The sequence below is a fragment of the Mizuhopecten yessoensis genome, unplaced genomic scaffold, assembly GCF_002113885.1.
Source record: "Mizuhopecten yessoensis strain PY_sf001 unplaced genomic scaffold, ASM211388v2 scaffold10635, whole genome shotgun sequence".
Lineage (NCBI taxonomy): Eukaryota > Metazoa > Mollusca > Bivalvia > Pectinida > Pectinidae > Mizuhopecten > Mizuhopecten yessoensis.
In genome coordinates, this window is record NW_018408645.1 from 774,189 (window position 1) to 786,350 (window position 12,162).

Here is a 12,162-nt window from a genome sequence, read left to right on the forward strand (position 1 = left end):
AATTGATTCCGACTGCAGCATTTAAAAACCGGAAACGGAAACGCTGAATGCCTGCGCATTGTTTCCAACAGCAACCACATTCAACAACTTCAACAGGTATCGATGATACCTTGATTATCTTGAAAAAACCGGCAACTAAGGCAAGTATATGTGCATGTTAGTAACTAAACACAATTATAATAATTTCATTCCTTTGTTTGACTTCACTTGAATGCATAAATTATCGATAATTGCGATAAAAGAAGAACGCAAACAGTGAAATTTCATATGAAAATGGCAAGTTCCTTGATCTGTTTGGTGACAACGTAACGTCAAATTGTGTTTACGTTGATAAATTATAGATTATCATACATACTCTATATATTCACGGGTCTTTACAGCAATGTCAGCAATTTTAAAATCTCTTAATTATTGGGATACATATCATATCCTGCTCATTTGATAATTACACCAATGAACATAATTGAAAAATGACACTGACAGCTGCATATGTTTTGGAAAATACAATTTCGGATACCATAAGATCATTATGGCATCCATAATTCACTATTCCGATGGAGCTTATTTCATAGTTAAGATTGGTTCATTTCAGTTTATTTGCCAAATAAAACCACTGGCCTGGCATGTTACATTTTCCTATACTGTTACAAATTGGTGCCTATGAGCAACTCTCGTTTGTTACAATGCAAGTCCATCACATGATTTTGTGCACATCTTATTTTTACCTTTAATTTCAAAAGGCTCCAGTGCAGACTACTCAAAGTATGTAATGTAGTATCTGCTTCCCCAACCAAACACATTTAATATAAAGAGACAGAAGTGCTCTGCCAGAATAAAGATAATACATGGAAGTCCATTTTGGTTTGTTAAAGACTGTTGACAGTACATGAACTTCTAAATATTGACATTTATTCACTTTTTTGCTTTAGAAATTGATTGCAGATCTGACGAGAGACTTTTCATTTTGTTTGCAAAGATGAATCATTGTAGGGATAACACACAGAGTCTGTTGACCCAAACTGTTACAGCGCAAAATAATGTAACATATTTACTACAAAAACACAGACCCATTATTTTTCATTTCACTAGTACAAATTGGCTATCCAGTGGGTATGAGGTTTGTTTACGAGCAGAGACCCAGTCTATAGATGTGCAAAAACCATGCTGTCTTTGATGTCCAAATCTGTGTAATGGTTGTAGTTGTACAGTAAGTCATTGTTGTGGCTGAGGGGAAAGGGGGTGTATTATATACTGGGTTGAATTCTATATTGATCAGATAGCTCAGTTGATTTTTAGAATCCATCTACTGCTGGAAGGTTCCAGATTCAAATTTCTTGCACCTGCTCAAATCAGGAAATACACTTTCTTTTTGCCGAACACTATTGTTTATTAGAATTGAATTAAAAATGTTTTTTTTTTATTCATACTTTCAGGTTGTGAGGGACAAAAACTAAGATGTCGATAGCAATTGCACAAGCCAAGCACATCTTTGGTCTTAAACCAGGTGTGACTGGCAACATTTGCTACCATGATGAACAGACCATTGTTTATCCCTCTGGGGCAAATTGTATTTTATACAACATTGACCAAAAGTCACAGAAGTTCATTCCTGGCACGGATAAAAGTGAGGGTATGACAGCTTTGGCTGTGAGTCCAAACAGAAGATATGTGGCAATTGCTGAAAAAGGAGAAAAGCCAACAATTACAATATACGATCTTCACAGTCTCCGGAAAAGGAAAGTCCTTAGCTCTCCAGATGTTCAGTCAAATGAATTTGTCAGCTTGGCATTCTCACCTGACTCTAAATACTTGGTTGCTCAAGGCGGAAAACCTGACTATACATTGCTGTATTGGACGTGGGAGAAATCTAAAGTAATGGCTGGCACAAAAACATCCAATCCCCAGACCAGTCCTCCAGTGTATCAGGTATATATCACATTTCCCTGTAATCCTGTATAACCATGTTACGTGCAGTTTTACTAAAATAATAATACTGTTGAAAAATTCTATTTGGATTCAAATGTGATGTAGTTTTCAATAGAATATCAAAACTTATTCAATATTGTGTTTCCATAATTTTTTGCACAGATTATAAGTATGCAGTGCTTTTTCCAAACCATATAAAGCATTCATTTGTATAAGTTCACTATAATTCTTTTGTCTGATGGATACAATATATGATTTGTAATCTTTGCAGGTAAGCTTCAATCCTCAAGACAACACTCAACTGTGTGTTGTCGGAAATGGCATCTTCAAGCATTTCCGCTACAGTGAAGGAAACCTCAAAACTTTCAACTTCCAAAAGATGGAACCACAAAACTATCTCTGCCATGCCTGGGTTTCTGAAGAGCGAGTTATTGTTGGTACTGACACTGGACGACTGCTACTGTTTGAAGCTGGAGAATTAAAGAATGAATTTAACATTGGCGCTCAACAAAGAGAAGCTGGGTAAATATATCTTTAGACAATATCCTTTATTCATTGATATGTTTCAGAGAAAATTTCTGAAAATGCTGTGTCTTTTAGAGAGAACATAACAAATATTATACCTCAAAGAAAACAGGAACTGTAAAATTTCAAAAATACTATAATTAAACAATTTCTTAATGTCTTCAGAAGGAAATTTAGGAACTTCATGACAATTTACTAAATAAAAAAATCTTTCTGATATGACACATTTTTTTATCAATGTTTAGACGGCCAAATGAAGGAGAGGAGGTTTCCAGCATCCCAGTCATTCCACAGGTTTCAGCCATTGTGGCTTACTCAAAGGGATTTGCTTGCTCCTGTGGACCTGGCACCGTACATTTATTTGAGAAAACAGATGACAAAGACTTTTTCAAGAAAACAAGAGAAATCAAGGTGCACTCTCCTTTTGTCAAACTTTTAATATTTGTGTCAATATATACGAGCAAGAAGTGGATGCTGGTTGGTTGCTACAAGTCAAAATATGACACACCTTACACAGATACTTTTATGTTTTAATGTTCATGGTTAGATGTTATTCATATTATTTCCAACTTGGATCCCATTTAAAAACAGAGGCCAGCCAATTTCTCTTAAATTGTACATCTATTTATATGAATGTTTTCTTTCAATACATACCGTGGTAAACAAAATGCTGAGTACTAGTCAAAAGGTCAGTGAGAATCTGATAAAATTTTGAAGAATTAACAAAACCATATACTGACAAGCAATTTTCTTTAGATCCCACCAGACAACAACAGTGCTGACCCGACCAAAGCCCAACAACAGCTGATTACTTGTCTGACCGTCAGTCCGTCTGAGGAGACCCTTGTGGCCAGTACTGACCTCAGCCAACTCTACTACCTAACACTGCCCAGTGCTGACCTTGGAAAGGTAAGGTACCAGACAAAACTGAGATAAAACTGTTAGTAAATGATAATCAAACTAAACTTGGTTTATTATAGACAGATAATTACCTGTGTTCTAAAATTAAATGACAAATTTAACTTTAAAATCATGTTTTTTTTAACTATCAACATATGTATAAAATAAATCTACATGTATGTCATCAATTTCAGGATTTTCTAACTCCTAGAATGATATTTACTGTACTATCACATTGTCAGTCATTATATATTTCTATCATGAGGTTTAAAATGATGAAAAAATAAATTCCACATTTACATGTGCTGTTAATATCTTTATCAATTGATCATGTTAAGAACAACAACAACAAAAATGGGAACAAATATGCCTGAATTGATTATGAGTGTTTTGTGTATTTCAGAGTGAAGGAGATCAGGCTCATTTTGAGGTTCTGGCCCAATCCTTTCACTACGGTCAGATCACAGGGCTGGATGTTTGTATCAGGAAGCCACTGATTGCTACAAGCTCACACGACAGATCTGTTCGCATCTGGAACTACGAAAACTGGTACGATAGTAGGACTAAAATATAAAGTCATATTTTTTAATAGAGTTTTATCCTCAAAGGTGGAGGATAATTCATCTGGAGAGTATAGACTTTGGACTGAGCTGAGGCTTGCAGAGGTCATGACTAAAACTCTTCAGTAGCGGATAGAATTTCCATTTCATCCAGTCCTGTATGTAAATGAGATTCTTTACAGTAGATAGCTTCCTGCTGATTAAAACAGCAATCAAACAATGTATCACATTGAAATGGCACCGCCTTTCAGAATATCAGCCAACTATATACTTAACATTTTTAAGTTGAGTGCAGTTTGTTATTGTGCTCTTTCTAGTAAAGATTTCAGAAAATTATTTAATTGTTTCCATTAAAAATGCCGATTTGGCCTAATAGCACATCAAACAAAAGACAAATATTGATACGCTGTAGTTATATGTAATACAGTAACCTGGAGCTGCATAAGGAGTTTGCAGAGGAAGCGTACAGTATCGCCCTGCATCCCTCTGGCCTGTACATCTTAGTGGGCTTCAGTGACAAACTCCGTCTGATGAACCTCCTCATCGACGACATCAGGACCTTCAAAGAATTCACCATCCGTGGGTGCAGAGAGGTAAGGTTTTCTTTCCTTATGTTCTAGTTTTCATGTCGTGAGTTGCAGAATTTTCTTTAGAGATGTAAATTAATTAATCTCTGTAAAGACATAGTGCCTATCTTTGTCTTTTTAGAAAATTTGTATAAGGGAATATATGCTTACATTACTATTATATATATGTTACAGTGTGGCTTTAGCAATGGTGGAAACTTGTTTGCCGCAGTGCACAGCAATGTCATCCAAATCTACTCCACCTCGACATTTGAAAATACCTCAAACCTAAAGGGTCACAATGGTAAAGTTCGGTCAATTGTGTGGAGTTCTGACGACAGCAAGATGGTGTCCTGTGGTGGAGACGGAGCTGTCTATGAGTGGGAGACCTACTCAGGGAAGAGAGTCGGGGAGAGTGTGCTCAAGTCCTGTGGCTATACTGGAGTGGCTGTCACACCAGACGGAAAAGCCACTTTTGCAGTTGGTTCTGACAAGACTCTGAAAGAGATTGCAGATTCACAGGTTAGCACATACTAAAGCATCTAAAGCCTGAATTGTGATTAAATGTTATTATGTACCGTAGAATTCCCTTATATCAAAGTAATTTTGACCTAGATATGTGTTATGAACATTTCTTCCTACTGGGATATGTATCGAGATGAATTGTAATCCATGATATGAACAAAATAACTGATTTCAAAGTTGAATTTAATGTGTCTTATGAAATTATTAGGTGTTTTTAATGTCACTGTTTAAAAAGAAACAATCTTTTACTTAGAGATAAGATACATGATATTGTTGTAATTAATGTTAATTATTGATGATTGTAGATCCTGCGCCAGATTGAAGCTGGTGACATGACCTTGAGTAGTGTAGCTTTGTCCCATTCCGGCCGTATGTTGTTTGCTGGTACTGTGAAAGGAACACTGTGGTCACTCAAATTTCCCCTCAACCCACCAGGAGAGTGGACAGAACATTCGGGTCATGGAAGTCAGATCACCAAGGTAACGATAATGTGACAGTACTGAGATGCTTCCTAAACATAAGAAAGCAAAGTTAAAATGTAAAAATGTTAACAATGTTTCAAAGTTTTGACTGTTAATGCTGTAGGGAAGAATGCTAATAAATTTTAACTGCTATACCAATCTCTCTTTGATTTTGAAGTCAATTGCTTCAGGAAAATTGATATAGTTATTATTTCCCAGCTGGGAGTGTTATGGTTATTCTTATATACAAATTAACCACCTTTAAGCAAGGTTGACGTAAGTTAGATATTGGACATTGTGTTTTCTGACAGATGAAGATCAGCTACGACGACCAGTACCTGGTTACAGTGTCTGAGGATGCCTCTGTCATCCTGTGGAAGATCCAAGATAAGGAGGGGCGTGGCCTGAAACGGGACAAGGAAGTGGGATGGGCTGAGGAAATCCTCATCACTAAGAGTGACCTAGAGGAAAAGGTAACCACTGCCAATCACAACAAGATCCAAGTTGATATTTAAGTTGATATAGTTTATATAACAAAAGTATCCAGAATGATTTTGTGTATGTATAGTAGAATGGTCAAGTCTAACAGAGTGAACCTGATAGTTTGGTTATCGATCCTCACTCAAACACCTGAGTTCCAATTATTGTATCTTATTGTAGCTTACCCTATTTCATCTTATTTATTCCCACAATTTTTGTTTTTGTGTAGAACACAATGATGAGTGACCTGAAGACAAGGAATGATGAACTGAAGCTTGAGAATGATTACCAGCTACGTCTGAAGGACATGAATTACAACGAAAAGATCAAGGAACTCACGGAGAAGTTTATCCAGGAAATGGAAGCATTGAAAACTAAGAATCAGGTAAACTGTTGATTCTTGTCCAGAAATATTTTGACAATTTTAGTTTTGTTATTGAAACCTTTTTGTTTCCCTGTAATAATCAATTATTTAAAGAAAATATCCCATTGAATATCAATGCTTTTAATATTTTCACTGTTTTCAGAAGATATTTCATTGATTATATACATCCCAGGATGTTTAGTCATAAACAAGATGCCATTTTCCTAGGAATGATATCTGTAATCTTTAATATTTTTTTATTGAACATTTTTGGTTGAACAATGTTTTGGTTTTGGTTTAATAATGGATTTCTCAATTTTTAGTTTGATAATATTTTTTTTACAGGTTCTGAAGACAGACAAAGATAAGGAGGAGGCAAAGCATGAGGAAGAGATGAGAGAGGTCATGGATAAACACACTAAAGAGCTTCAGGATCTCGGTAAGACAAGTCTACAGGAATCATAGTTGGCACTGTTGTCACATATTAACACAATGTTTTACGATCAATTGTCTATAAATTCATGAATTAAAATTCGAGCATTGTGTCTATAATTTTGTGTTGTTAGCTTAGCTCCTTGAAATTTAATCTAATCATACTTTTAGACATTGTATTTACTTAGGATTTTCTCTAACTTAAAGATTTGCCATACTCAAAATAGTCCTTCCTATGTTTTTGACCTCTTTTGGTTTATTTGTTATTTTCTGTTGTTACTTTAGAAATTGTTTTTGTTTTTATTCTATAGTACATTTTTGTTTTGATTTTATCGTTTGATTATGATTTGATATTATTCGTAACAATATTGAAAATTTTTCAATCTGCAGAGTCGGCCAACAACCAGAAGCTGATGTTGGAGTATGAGAAATTCCAGGAGCAGCAGAGTAAAACTATGAAAATGCAGGAGGAATACGATCGTCTACTCCAGGAAAAAGAGGAAAGCAAGATGAGGGCTATGGAGGAACTGACAGAGTATTACGAGACAAAACTCCAGGAGAAAACAACTCAACTGGAACAGGTACTGTGTTACAGACAGCTAGTGTGTGTACTATCTCCGCAATTATGTTATTGTAGCATCTGTTTTGTGTCTTTCATGAATTAAAGCAAAAAAAATCCTCTAAAAAATAAATCCCCCCAAAAAACCATTCAGGAGACCGGAGTGATGAACATATTTTGAAACTTTTTAAAGTGTAATAAAAAAAAAACATGATGTACAAGTTATAATCTTACATCAAATGATGTTGTCCTGATGTTTTAGGCTCATGATGAGGCCAGGCAGTCACTGAAGGAATACGAAGAAACTAAAAAACAGATTGAGGAGGACGCTGATAGGGAAATCCTTGACATCAAGAACAACTACGAGATCAGACTGCGTGCTGAAAAGGAGGACAACATCAAACTGAGGGGAGAAAGTGGAATCATGAAGAAAAAGGTATACCTTAAATTAGTAGGGTTTTTGGACAAAATTCGGAGCCAAAATTCTTAACCAAAAAAATTTACAGTGAATGTTATTTTCTAGACAAGACCAATTGTCATTGGGATTATTTTACAATGGTTTTGATTGTATATATCCTGTTCAATAATGCCTCTTGTATGGAGCATTTTTTATAAGCATGTATGAATGAAGTTCTTGGGTATAACAATGTTTTTAATTTGACGTTGATTTGTCGGTAGTTTACAAGTCTCCAGCGAGAGATTGACGATCACAAAGAGGAAATTAAGAAGTTCCAGGCAGAGACTCAGAAACAGACCAATGTGATTCGTAATATGGAAAAAGACATCATGGGTCTGAAGAAGGAGATACAAGAGAGAGATGACACCATTCAAGACAAGGTAAGGACAATGGCTGATGTAGCAGATCAGGGCATGGCAGAGTGGGGTGGGGAGGGAGAGTTTATCAACAGATATACTATTCAATAGTCATTTTCTGAATATGAAGAGTCCTAATTGGTAATAGACAGACGTTTCTGAAAGGGGCCACTTTTCTTATAATTTACTGGGACTGCCCACCTTTAATGATATACATGATAACTGTGTCCTAAATGGTTTACAGGAAAAGAGAATCTATGACTTGAAGAAGAAGAACCAGGAATTGGAGAAGTTCAAGTTTGTGCTGGACTACAAGATCAAGGAACTGAAGAAACAGATTGAGCCAAGGGAAAACGACATCAAGAGAATGAAGGATCAGATCCAGGAGGTAAAAATTGTGGATTTAACCAGAGTTCAAATACAGTTACAAGGAAATGATATAAACAATTCTGTAAGAAAACAAAATACTGTTATGGAGCTTCTTTTCAAAAAAGGGAAAAAGGGAAAGTATCTTTTTCATTTTTGCCAAAACAATTGTGGCAAAGAAGTGTTTGTAAAATTTATAAGAAGAACCAAAGATGTGTAATTGTTACCAATGTGCTTATTTGTCTGGTTGTCATGGCTACAGATGGAGAGTGAACTGGAGAGGTTCCACAAACAGAATACACAGCTTGAGCTTAGCATAAAGGAGCTCACCCAGAAACTCCGGGCCACCGACAAAGAGATGCACCAGGAGAGACAGAAGGTAGGTCAAGGTCATCAAATATCATCAAATATCTAAAATCACCCAGAAAAAAATCACTTCACTACATTTAAACAAAGTGTACTTATTGATAAATATTACTGTATAATAAACATTAGTCAAGAAAATCATTAATAAAAGTGGTATTCTTAAATGGTAATGATGTACACAGATTTATACTGAAATCATTGCACAGAATGAGTGAGCTTGTTTGTACATGTAGGTACGCGATGTAGAGGCAGTGGTGAAGAGGTTCAAGACTGATCTACACAACTGTGTGGGCTACATACAGGACCCCAAGATGTTGAAGGAAAGCATTAAGGCTCTGTACTCAAAACACGTTCAGGAGGATGTGGTAAGTACATGTATACATAGCCATACTCACATATTTGCTAACATCCTTTCAAGTGCACACTGTCTGAACCAAACTCCTCTGGAACACATAAGAGGGTTTCGAGTCTACTTGTTATAGGTTTTTATAGTCTGATCCAAATTATTAGGCCAATTTAGACAAAAATTCATGTTTAATAGAGTATTGTTAAAACAAAAACGGATATTATATTGGGACAAGAGACTGCGTGTCATAGACTAATTACTACAATTTAAAGTACCATGTGAGGGAAATAGATTAACGTTTTCTGAACCTATTATTTCCTCAGACGGAATCTGCAAGTGTGGACGCTGACATACAGAAGGAATACAGTAGGCAGCGAGAACACCTGGAAAGATCTGTAGCCTCACTCCGCAAGAAGCTTTCCAAGGATTCTGAAATACATAGAGCCGATAATGTCAGGATCATGCAGGTAGGTTTTATTTTCACCTAATGCTTCCATCTGCTTTAACAGAAAACATTGCACTTAAAAATGGCTTCATAATATCAAATGATTAAAGTAATATATTTCAAATGATGTTGAATCGTTAAAAAGGAAATACATTTTATCTAAATTAAAAATCGGAAAATTTCTTCCATTTTACTTGGAAAAATTTTGGATGTACTCCATTATTTACATTTTTCAGGAAAATGTGTCCTTGATCAAGGAAATCAATGATTTACGTCGGGAGCTCAAGATAGCTAGAACACAAATCCACGACCTTGAGGCAGCAATGGGACTCCACAGCAAGAAGAACAAAAATGACACGGCAGCCATTGCTGCTATCACTGCTAAAGGACCAAGTGCTCTTATGGAAAAAGATATGGAGGAAAAGAATAAAATGATTGAGATGCAGATGGTAGAAATTCGACGTTTACGTTCCGAGATATCCGACTTAGATTTTGGCTCTCGACCTCCGTCATCACACCGTCTACCACCCGTACAGTTAGTGTCATGATCACCCGAACACTTTACTCAAGTGGAATTGTCATGAGAAATTTTGTGATCATGCTTAGGGTTGCTGAGTACAGTGTATAAGAAAATGGAGAATGAAAATCTGCAACTCTTGCGTAGAACATTCATCACATATTCTCAAACTATGTGCTTTGTGTATGTCAAAATATCTGAACCCTTGGTATGGTGAATATCTGTATACTAACTTTTCATAAACTTGTGTGTTAATCATGCAAAGCTGTTTTTTGATAAAATGTTGTTAAGAATCCTGTTGGATACCTGCAACTTACTTTTGTAAAATACATTTTTGGAAAACTTTATTCAAGCTCATTCCAGAGAAATTTTGAAAAATAAAATTTCTCTTCAACCACTAATATTGTTTGCGAAGCACAATGTTAGCAAATAATTTTGATAATTGAACATGGTACTTACGTTACTTCTGCTGACTAGCTGCTTCTTGACTTTATATATTGATTCATAGCCACAGTAACGTGCCAGATATGATTTTACATATAAAGACATCTTTACAAAAATTATTCTTCTCAAAATGTAATATCTGATTGTACTGTGTTGACGCTCTGAGAGATATCTGGATATATTTGTATATTTTATCTTTTATGAGGTATTTTTTATGTAATGACAGGTTTCATTCAGGCTGTGATAGATAAAGTAAATAATTATGAGTGTTTATCATAAATTTCCTGAAAGCTTTTGTGATATTTTTTACATTCGTTTTACATATAAATTCTGAAATCATTGTTCACATTAATATTTTCAATTTGGAGAATTTTGAAAATGTTAAAAGTTGCATTTTGGAATTCTAGAATTATTTATGAAATGAATTTAAAGTAGCTATGAGTTGTATTAGCGCCTTAAAACCTTAAACCTGGGACCCAAGGTTTGGGTGTGAGCTGACAAAAGATTTTCAGGAAAATATCCGTCCAAAAGTGTGCAGTATTCCTGTAAATTGTGTAAATACAAATTTAATATGATTAAGTAGTTATGGTAGACCACACTATTTATGTGGAATTACTGTAAAATCATGTGAATTCTGTGATAATCTTATGTATAAAAAGTAATAAAAATATGGAAATAGTTAAAAGTATTTTTGATATTTTCAAGTTGTACTTGCTACATTGTATAGTCTACATAATCAGAAAATACTTATAAACCTGCATGTGTCTATTAAGTCATTGTAGTATAGATTTTCATGAAAAGTGTTTTTCTCCTGCCTGCAAAACTCCAATAAACAAGGTTGAGTATAATGGTGTTGGTTGGGTACTGCAGTGGTTTGCTGTAATATTTACATGAGGTGGCACTAAGAAGAAAGATACTGTTGGAAACAGGGTTCCATCGCAAAACACTTATACACCTCCACTACACACACAGTGGCTTACTCTAACTAGATAGGGAGTGGTATCAAATGTCATATAATAATAAACAGACTATATATTATAAGTTGATTTTATATAAATCAAATTCTTTTTAAAAACACTTTCTAATCCAGACCTTGTATTATCTCAAAATACTGTATAAATCAAATGTTGTGTAATCTGGAAGACCTTTATAAACCAGACCCTGTTTATGCTGGAACATATCTTTGAATCAGACCATGTATAATATGGAAAAATTTATAATTTTGAAAGTCTGTATCAACCTAGCCATGGGAAACCTGTGTAAGACAAAGCTTGTGTAATTTAGAATATCAAAAATAATCAGAATCTGTATAATCTGAAAATCCAGAAGCAGGCTTTGTTAATCTGACCAGTATAAACCAGACCCTGTTTTATATTGAAGTGTCAACAGAACATAGAGTGTCAACAGAGCATTGACAGAGTCAACAGAACATAGAGTGTCAACAGAGCATTGACAGAGTCAACAGAACATAGAATGTCAACAGAGCATTGACAGAGTCAACAGAACGTACACTGTCAACAGAACATAGAGTGTCAACAGAGCATTGACAGTCAACAGAACATAGAGT

At 35.2% G+C, this 12,162-nt stretch overlaps 1 protein-coding gene across 1 annotated transcript; it reads left to right on the top strand.

Moving 5' to 3' along the window:
- The first annotated feature begins 55 nt into the window (after window positions 1–55).
- LOC110461531 (cilia- and flagella-associated protein 57-like) lies at window positions 56–11,275 on the top strand. The gene is made up of 20 exons (XM_021515032.1): window positions 56–140; window positions 1,434–1,926; window positions 2,198–2,448; window positions 2,697–2,862; window positions 3,208–3,360; window positions 3,755–3,900; window positions 4,339–4,504; window positions 4,673–4,999; window positions 5,308–5,481; window positions 5,775–5,936; window positions 6,173–6,328; window positions 6,653–6,746; window positions 7,130–7,320; window positions 7,561–7,734; window positions 7,977–8,135; window positions 8,356–8,499; window positions 8,740–8,856; window positions 9,077–9,208; window positions 9,513–9,656; window positions 9,871–11,275. The coding sequence occupies exons 2-20, from the start codon at window positions 1,456–1,458 to the stop codon at window positions 10,180–10,182; spliced, it is 3,639 nt and encodes a 1,212-aa protein (XP_021370707.1). The 5' UTR covers window positions 56–140; window positions 1,434–1,455; the 3' UTR covers window positions 10,183–11,275.
- The last annotated feature ends 887 nt before the right edge of the window (window positions 11,276–12,162 follow it).

Coding starts and splice junctions, on each gene's coding strand:
- LOC110461531 (XM_021515032.1), top strand. CDS start 1,456: ATGTCGATAGCAATTGCACAAGCCAAGCACATCTTTGGTCTTAAACCA. Junction 1,927..2,197: donor CCAGTCCTCCAGTGTATCAG/GTATATATCACA, acceptor TAATCTTTGCAG/GTAAGCTTCAATCCTCAAGA. Junction 3,901..4,338: donor ATCTGGAACTACGAAAACTG/GTACGATAGTAG, acceptor TATGTAATACAG/TAACCTGGAGCTGCATAAGG.